The 9,545-nt window shown below is 41.8% G+C and overlaps 1 protein-coding gene across 1 annotated transcript in view; it reads left to right on the top strand.

The window, feature by feature from the left end:
- The window catches only part of dgkh (diacylglycerol kinase, eta), a 78,733-nt gene that overhangs the window by 61,164 nt on the left and 8,024 nt on the right, over nucleotides 1-9,545 (top strand). Inside the window, 11 exon segments of the mRNA XM_042494573.1 lie at nucleotides 103-197; nucleotides 200-239; nucleotides 2,841-2,975; nucleotides 3,160-3,277; nucleotides 3,455-3,565; nucleotides 4,457-4,553; nucleotides 5,450-5,557; nucleotides 8,397-8,510; nucleotides 8,625-8,759; nucleotides 8,902-9,062; nucleotides 9,195-9,300. Coding sequence (XP_042350507.1) covers nucleotides 103-197; nucleotides 200-239; nucleotides 2,841-2,975; nucleotides 3,160-3,277; nucleotides 3,455-3,565; nucleotides 4,457-4,553; nucleotides 5,450-5,557; nucleotides 8,397-8,510; nucleotides 8,625-8,759; nucleotides 8,902-9,062; nucleotides 9,195-9,300 — 1,220 coding nt within the window.

The raw sequence follows: 9,545 nt of genomic DNA, 5'->3' as shown, positions 1-9,545 counted from the left end.
TATCACGACGTCACAGTTTATGAAACATAACACGCAGAAAGAGACGTGTGGACAGATGTGCCGTTCACTGTTGACTCGGCTGTCTTTGTCCCTCCTGTTTAGTTGTGGACGAGCAGAACGCCCACACAGACGACGACACGGAGCTGCCGTCCCCCCTGGAGTTCAGGAAGGACAGCGAGGAGGAGAACAGAGACAGTGAGAGAAGGACGAGGACACCAAAGAGCTGGAGGCAGTGACGTGTGAGTTCATCGCCGCTGTTTTAAGTCTCTGAAGTTTGCGGTTTGATATCTGTCCAAATCTCTGACCTGCTCGCAGACTTTTCACCTGCTTTCTGAAGCACTTCCATCCTGGACCGTGTCCAAAACACTTCGCCTGTCCAGCGCTCGCTGTCCGATGTCCAAGTCTCCCACTTCGCCAGCTGGCAGCGTTCTCCGCCACTTAAGACATTTTGTTTAATTAACAGTCGAAGTTTACTTTAAGAATATAACCGCCTCGATAATTTAATGATGTGGTTTTTATTGTGAGGCAGCTGTACGTCACATTGGTTCGATTTCTTCTTAAAACAGAAGTCAGCAATGAAGGAGGAAATGGCCCCAAAATTAACGAGAAAATGACCTGAAGATTAGTTTAAAAAAAATTAAAAAGAGAGAAAAAAACAATAAATAAATAAAGAAAAAAAGGAGAGGAAATAATAATAATAATAATAATTTTTCCACAGCTTTTTATAAATATATTTTTCCAACTTCTTGCAATTTGCAGAACTTGTTGATTTCTTGTCAAGTTGCTCATCTCATTTTTTTCAGAAGTAATAATTTTTCCACAGCTTTTTATAAATATATTTTTCCAACTTCTTGCAATTTGCAGAACTTGTTGATTTCTTGTCAAGTTGCTCATCTCATTTTTTTCAGAAGTTCAGAAATAAATTTGATAATTAGTAACACCTTTATAAATCTCTGTTTTATGCATTTAAATGTTACAGAAAAATATTTTTTAGCACTTTCTTTTGTTCTCCTTTATTTTTCTTTCCTTTTTTTTTGCTTTTTTCCACATATTTATTTTCTAACTTTTTACTCATTTTTTGCCTTTTCTTTGGCTGTGTCTTGTTAAGTTTCTCGTCATCTGCTTTTTATCTTTTTGAAAGAATAAAGCCAGTTAGCTCATGTATCAGGGGTTAAGATTAGGATTAGGTTATTATTAGGATTATTCCCCTTTTTGAAGTGCACCAAGTTGCACAGGTTTGAATGTCGCCACCTTGTGGGCGTTACGCTCGCTGCACTCGGAGAACCAGACACACAGCTAATGGAAAATAGTGCTGCTGACGCAAATCATGTTTCCTGTCATAAATAAACTGGAGGATTAGAGTTTAAAGCGCAGAGAGACGCTGCTCTCCGGTGATATTCCACCTCTCCGTCCAGACCAAGCTGTTTATCTCTCCGTCTTCAGTCTGCAGAGAACTTCTTTAATAATAAATGATTGTACCTTTCGAGACTGTGGTGGCGAGGAAACTGTAAGGCCTGTGTGTGCCTGTTTGTGTGTGCCTGTTTGTGTGTGCCTGTTTGTGTGTGCCTGTTTGTGTGTGTGTGGATGCATTAGTGTGTGCAAACGTCTATTGTGCCTCAGTGTGAGTGTGTGTGCGACGACCACAGGATGTGTTATTGTCTTAGGGGCAGAAGTTCTTCCTGTTTATCATGGCGCCGCTTCCTTCCTTCCACACATTTTCCAGCCGCTGGAAGACGAGGAGGTATCAGTCTCTGCTTTGTGTTTCCTCCTCACTCCTTCCTGAGCTGGACACAAATCAGAAAACACACTCAGAGCGAGCAGAGGACGAGAGCAGGAGAGATTTTTTAAATGCGTCTTTCAGTAAACGTGAGCCTCGCAGGCCGCCAGTCGTGCACGTATTGGTTGCCCCTCAGAGAGTTCACGCGGTGTCATCGTGAGCAATGTTGCTGCGTGGCAAACACGCGATGTTCGGAGGCTGTCGCTGTGCGCTCACGTGGAAAAATGCACAACGGCTGAAAGCTAAAAAGAAGAGAGGCAACGTGAAGCTGCACTTACTCAGCGGCTGTGACGGTTCCTCACCAAACAGTCAACCAGAGCATATTTTAAATCTGCATTATTCTGAGTTTTCTTCCACTTTAACCCCTTGAAACCTGAATCGACGTCAGTTTTCTTGTTCAGACGCCTTTCACAGGCTATTTGACCCTTTTGGAATAGATGAGGAAAAAAGGCAAAGACCAACGTGACAAGAAATGTCCCACAAATTGCAAGAAATTAGTAAAAGGTGAAGAGAAAATTATCTAAAAAATAGGGAAAAAGGGAGAATTATTAGAAAATTATATCAAAAGATTGAAAAATGTCTTTATAATTATAATAATTTCATGTTTAAAATTATGTTAGAGAAAAAATATAAGTTTTTAGTATTTTTTTAATGTCATTTTGTTGTTTTTGTTGTTTTTTAAACTTATTTTCAAGTGATTTTCTTGTAACTTTTTTTGCTAACTTTTTGCCAATTTTTGGGCCATTTCTTTTAAGTTGCTGCCCATGTTTTTGAAAAAATCAAACCAATTTGCTCAGGGTTCAAAGGGTTAACTTGCATATTATAGTGATATTGCAAGTATCGTATGTATTTTGTGTTTTCCACATATAAATATGTATAAAAATAATTATTTTTTATTACGTTTACTAAAAACAACAACAATGGCACAATTATACGTCAAAATACTTTTTTCAGAAGAATTACGGTACTTTATCCAACCCAAAGGTCCCAAGTTCCCAACGTTAAACGATTTGAGAAGATTAGAGGCATGTGATTAATGATTTTCGTCTCTCTGTGTGTCCAGCTGCTAAGAGTCCCTGTTCGCCCACGGAGCGGAGGGTGAGTCGCAGCACGCAGTCCTACGGCTCCTTCACCATCACGCCCTTCACCACCAGCAAGGAGAACCTCCCCGTCCTCAACACCCGCATCATCTGCCCCGGTAAACTCACGTCTCTGTGTCCCCTCCTTCACCGAAACCTCAATCAAACGCACCAGGACGAAATCACACGCACATTTCAGCCGTGCCTCATGTGACAGGTGCGTGTGTGTGTGTGTGTGTGTGTGTGTGTGTGTGTGTGTGTGTGTGTGTGTGTGTGTGTGTGTGCGTGCGTGCGTGCGTGCAGGCTTGCGGGCAGGTCTGGCTGCCTCCATCGCCGGCAGCTCCATCATTAGCAAGATGCTGCTGGCAAACATCGACCCCTTTGGTGCCACGCCCTTCATCGACCCCGACCTCGACTCGCTGTAAGAGCTGCGTGTCTCCTCCCGTCCCCTCTCTGTCTTTCTGTCCATTCACATGTGAATCTACGACCACGTCCCTGTACTTCTCCGTCTGTTTGTTCTTGATATATTTGTGTTTGAGCTCCAGCTTGACTGTTTGTCTGTTTGTGTGGCCGTTTTTGGATTTTTTTCTCCACTCAGAGAGGGCTACATGGAGAAGTGTGTCATGAACAACTACTTTGGCATCGGCCTCGATGCAAAGATCTCCCTGGAGTTCAACAACAAGCGAGAGGAGCATCCGGAGAAATGCAGGTGAGACGCTTTCCCTTTAGAAAAAAGACATATAATCGCCACAGGACAGTGATACTCAACTCACAGCCTGCAGGACACGTATGGCCGCTATCGGGTGCCGGGTGCCCCCCAACCATTTAATGCATAAAACAGCATCATTGTTTATCAAAAAAAAGTCCCAGTGAAGGATCCCCGAACCACCGGACAGAGGTCCTAACTAAGCCCCTGATGTCATATAGTCCTAGAAAAGTCCTGAAATCCTTGAAATCATCTAAAGTCTTACAAATGTACCAAAATCTAAGAAACATCCTAAAGATTTTCTGAAATCCTCGACATGTCCAAAGTCCGAGAAACATCCTAAAATCAGAAAAGTCCTAAAGTCAGAGAAATGTCCTAAAATCCTGGAAACTTTTAAAATCCTAGAAACATCATGATGTCCTTGAAATGTCCTAAAATCCTTAACATGTCTTGAAATCCTGGAAACTTCCTAAAATTCTAGAAATGTCTCAAGATCTGAGAAATTTCCTAAATCCTAGAAACGTCATAAAGTCCTTGAAATTTCCTAAATTCTAGAAACGTCTTAAAATCCTAGAAACATCATGAAGTCCTTGAAATGTCCTAAATTCCTAGAAATGTCCTAAAATCTGAGAAATGTCCTAAAATCTGAGAAACATGTTTGGAGCTGCTGCGACTGGTCCTGCCATCATTTTGCCCCCCAAAAAATCATTATTGGAGTTTTTTACTGAGTGAGACACAAGTTTCAGTTTCTCAGTATTTAAAGCTGCGTCGTCCATCTGTCTGTCCTCTGTCTAACAGCCACTCCTGTAAGATTTTAGGGCCTCTTTATTTCGTCTCACAGCCGTTTGTTTGTCCCCCTGACCGTTAATCCCTCCCTCTGTCGCTCCCTCACAGGAGTCGTACCAAGAACATGATGTGGTACGGTGTTTTGGGCACGAAGGAGCTTCTGCAGAGAACCTACAAGAACCTGGAGCAGAAGGTCCAGTTAGAGGTGAGACACGGAAAAACAGCACCTGCCTGAAGTTGAAGCAACGGTTCACTCACAAAATGATCATTTGGGAATCAAACACTCATCTGGTGTTACGTTGAATTTGTGAAGAGAACGTTGTTTTTCTCGCGTGCCTCACCGGTGAACGGAGGATCCGAAAGTGGAAGAAATTCTTGATGAATTGAAGTCATTGGGGTCCACGTTTAACCACAGCAAAAGTGTATGAAAACACAGAGTTTTCATGCTGTTTAGTCCAAAACGTGTGCTCTGTTCTTCAAAAACATGCCTTTTTTTACTATTCAAAACACTTCAGCATATGAGTAACCCACATGTGCAGCACGTGTTTGCTTTTTTCAGCTGTTTTTTGCATAAATGCATGTGTTTGGGAAGTGCTGAGCGTACAGATGATAAATGCGACCTGGATTGTACTGCAAGAGTTTGTGTGAGAGTTTGTTCGTGGACGGTTTGATATAGTTTTGCTGTAGTTTAACATGTATGACTTCAGTTATTTAAGAATTTTCTCAGTTTTGGATTTTTCTTTTATCGTGGCGGCATGAGAGTAAAGTTTTCTCCACAAATTCAGCGTAACATGAGGTGAGCAATCGATGCACAAATGGTCGTCTTGTGGACAAAAATAGCAAATAACATAATTTTTTTATTCAGGAAGTCAAAACTCATGTTTAGACATAAGTAACCTAGTTAATCACACCTGTTTTTGTTTTTTTTATTTAAGAAATTTAGTTAATTTACAGCTTTTATCGCGGTTTTCTTCCTACCAAAGGTGTTAAATATTGCCTTGAATGTCCCTGAAAGCTGCAGACAGCCTGGATCTCTCAGACACACTCCCTCCCTGCTCCTTTCACTTACTGGTCTGCCCGGTTCTTATTTGTCTTTCCCAGTGTGACGGCCAGTACATCCCGCTGCCCAGCCTTCAGGGGATCGCAGTGTTAAACATTCCCAGCTACGCAGGCGGGACCAACTTCTGGGGCGGCACCAAGGAGGACGACGTGAGTACATTTCACAGTACGCTGGATAAATCTGTGTAATGGTCCATCCTGCCGAAAGCGCCGTCGGCAGGCGACTCAGATCACCTGCGGAGAGGAAAGGAGGTTTTTTTGTTTTTTTTTTTCCTCTTTAACCAACTGACCAGCGCTCCACCTCTCTGTCCTCCTGCCTCTCACTGTCTCAGCGTCGTTTTTTCTGTTGTTAAATACGAAAAGAGCGCCCGGATCCTGGTTTAGCATGACCCCGATAGCCCAGAGGTGCAGGGGGGGAGATGGTCTGGGAGATATTTGTGCTTGTTTGTTTAAGGCTCAGAGCACAAGGGCTGCTGAGGGGTTAGAGTCAGTGCACACACACACACACACACACACACACACACACACACACACACACACACACACGTCAGTGAGCCCCTGCAGAGGTTACCCTTGGACACACATACAGTATGTGCATTTGTTATGTAACTGTTTTGCTGGAGAGGAGGAAGCAGGGAGAGGACATTCAGTTAAACTTAGTCACTGCACGCACACACACGTACTTTACACGCAAACCTTTTTCTTTATATAAGAATAAATCTACCTGTTCTGCCGACTAATCGTGCATTTATACACATAACAACTGATCTCTAGTTTCACCATAAAACACAGACTGAATTTATATAGAAATATGGAAAAAATACACATTATTGGTCAGGAATGTAACAAAGTGCAAACTTGTACTTAAGTAGTACTCAAGCAGAAATAACAAGTATTTAAGTACAACTTTGAGTTAGTTTTTTGTAATGCCACTTCATACTTTTACTCCACTACACCTCTGAGAGAAATACTTTACTTTTTACTCCACAACATTTATCTGACATCTTTAGTTACTTTACAAATTTACATTTTTTTGCATAAAACTGAAGATATTTTATAAAAAAGGATGTACAGATAAAACAGTTACTTGACTTATGAATTAGTCGATTGATAGAAAATTAATTGACGACTATTTTCTTAAATATTTAAGTCTTTTTCTGTGATTTTTTCTATGTGGGATGTTTTTTTTCTTCTATTTTTTAAACAATTTGGGTGTTTGGGGATGTTTTTTCTGTTTTTTAGGGGAGGCTTCTATAATTTTTTTTGAAAAAAACATTTTTTTAAGGTTTTGGGGTATGATGTTTTCCTTTTTAAGTTTTTTTTTTTCATTGTGTACTCTTACATTTAATACTTAAAATATATTTTCCAGATAATGCCTACATGATTTTACTTGTGTAACATTTTGGATGCAGGACTGTTACTTGTAACAGAGTTTTTTTCACAGTATGATATTGGTCCTTTCACTAAAAGCCTGAATACTTCTCCCGTCACGGTTTCTGTTCTCCGCGCGTTTCCTCCTCTTCTTCAGCGTGAGATGCAGCATTTTTGCTGGATGTGTTTTGGTTTCCATCTAGTGGTCTGAGCGACACACGGCAGCACGTCTGATCGTGTCGTTTGATCATTTAATCTCGCCCGAATGTTACCTACCCAGCAGTTTTTCTGCTGCGCCTCGCTCTGTGCTCTCGGGCAGATGCTGACTCGTCGTTGCTTTGACCTTTTCACGGGCAGTTTGCCGCCACAGATCGATAGCCGTATGTCGGGAGCTTCTCCTCTCAGAAACGTTTCATTTCTCAGTCAGGCTGCAGCTAAACTGAGCTGACAGGAAAAAAGTCTCCTTTCAGGCCGGATTTTAAAATCCTCCCTGTCACAGTTACATTAAAGGATGAGTTTGGCAATATTTTATGTTTTTCTCACCGTTATCAAATATCATTTATCCTATTTCATGTGAAGCTTATGGTTTAATGATTTGAGGTGAATATCTGATTTCTATTTATAATTTATTTATTTATGTTTTTCTTCTTTTTAAATCAACATCACAGGTCATTGAAAGCCAGCCAGGATGGGGAGGGGAGGTTTCAAGTTTTTCGTGTGGAGTTTTATTGGGCACAAATGGATGAGATTCGGCTGGGAATATACGATATGCTATTATACTCATTGTTATCATTTGTTATTATACTCTGCACAAAAATAAAACTAAAATTAATCACACACCAAAAAAGGAAAATCACAGGACTCTCTGTGGTTAACGTTGGATGTTGATTAAATTTTCTCCCAGGATTGTTTTTGAATCAGACACTCAGAGAAAAGTCGATTTCTATAATTTTTTTGTAAAAAACACACATATACACACACATATATACAGTTTATATGATATGATTTGAATTTGTGGGAGAGAGAAGTGTGGTCTTATCATTATTTTTCTTAAAGCAGTATTGGGGAATTTCAGCTGCAGCATTTCAGCGTCCTGAAATCTGCAAATCCACTGATAAATACAACACACACTGACTCTTTAAAAGAGATTTAAATTAGGGGTCGACAGATTATTGGCCTGACCAATAATCCAATGAGCTGATATTAGGCATTATGCCGATTATCTGCATCAGCATTTTATTTTAATGATCCCCAATAAAATTAATTAATTAAAACATGCAAGAAAAGTGTCAGCGTGGGAAAACTTTTACTTTGTAAAAGCTCACGGAGCTGGGATCTTTCTGTATTTGATGTTTTGATGTATTTGCTAAAGGCATTTAAACAAAACTTTGAATGAGTTTGTTTTATTCAAAATTCGACATTTTGAAGAAAATATTTTCATTTTTATGCATATCTGAACCAAATATCAGTTACTGGTGTCATTCACTTCCATTAATCGGTATCGGCCCTAAAAACCAATATCAGTCGACCCTTAATTTACATGGTTGGTTGCACACACAGTCAGCAGAGGCACCACGGTTACACACGTCATCTCTGAGCTCAGTTTTGTGTCGTGCAGATCTTCTGCGCCCCGTCGTTTGATGATAAGATCCTGGAGGTTGTCGCCGTTTTTGGGAGCATGCAGATGGCCGTGTCCAGAGTCATCAAGCTGCAACACCACCGCATAGCACAGGTGAGAACACACACACACACACACACACACACACACACACACACACACAATATGAATAATAGAAATACATGTAAGAATATGTTCCTCTAATCGAAGCCTCTCTGTGTGAATCAGTGTCGAACAGTGAAGATCACCATCCTGGGGGACGAGGGGGTTCCCATTCAGGTGGACGGAGAGGCCTGGATCCAGCCTCCGGGAGTCATCAAGATCCAGCACAAGAACAGGGCTCAGATGCTCACCAGAGACCGGGTGAGCGGGGACGGGGAGGGCGGCGGCCGTCTGGAAAGTTTTAAAAATGAGCGAGGAGGTTCAGAGTCGTGCTGGTAGATGGACTCTGCCTTACAGGAATCGGTTTACATGATCTGCGCTCACGCTTTGATTTTCCCCGCAGGCGTTTGAGAACACGCTGAAGTCGTGGGAGGACAAGCTGAAGTACGATAAGCCTCCTCTGCGTCCTCACCTCTACCCGCAGCAGTCCGTGGATCTGGCTACAGAGGAGGAGGCCGCCCTGGTGCAGATGTGCGCCCGCGCTGCAGAGGAGCTCATTACAAGGTAAACACGCACTCCGTGAATATCAGGTCTCAGTCTGCAGGTCCGCAGGCCGCACTGATACACGAAGCATCCAGGAAATCAGCTCTTTGTTTTTCCGATCGTGGTCGGTAACGCTGCTCTATCTAATCGCAGGATATGTGAGGCTGCGAAGACCAATGGGCTTTTAGAGCAGGAGCTGGCCCACGCTGTTAACGCCGCGTCTCACGCCATCAACAAGACACACCCCAAGTTCCCCGAGGTGAGCCTCCAGCACCAGTCACGCAACATAAAGCTGCTTAACCCTTTAAAAACCGGGACAGACGTCTGTTTTTCTTTACCTTTGAAACCCAAATTCTTTCCAGAAACATGGGGGGAAACTGGTGAAAATCAACAAGAAAACAGCCTGAAAATGAGTGTTAAAAATAGGGGAGCGAGAGAAAGAGAGAAAAAATTAAAATTAAAAAATCAAAAAGAACCCTAACCCTCCTCAAAAAAGGGTAAAAT

The sequence above is a fragment of the Plectropomus leopardus genome, chromosome 10 (assembly GCF_008729295.1).
Source record: "Plectropomus leopardus isolate mb chromosome 10, YSFRI_Pleo_2.0, whole genome shotgun sequence".
Taxonomy (NCBI): domain Eukaryota; kingdom Metazoa; phylum Chordata; class Actinopteri; order Perciformes; family Serranidae; genus Plectropomus; species Plectropomus leopardus.
This window is presented reverse-complemented; position numbering and strand designations above follow the sequence as displayed.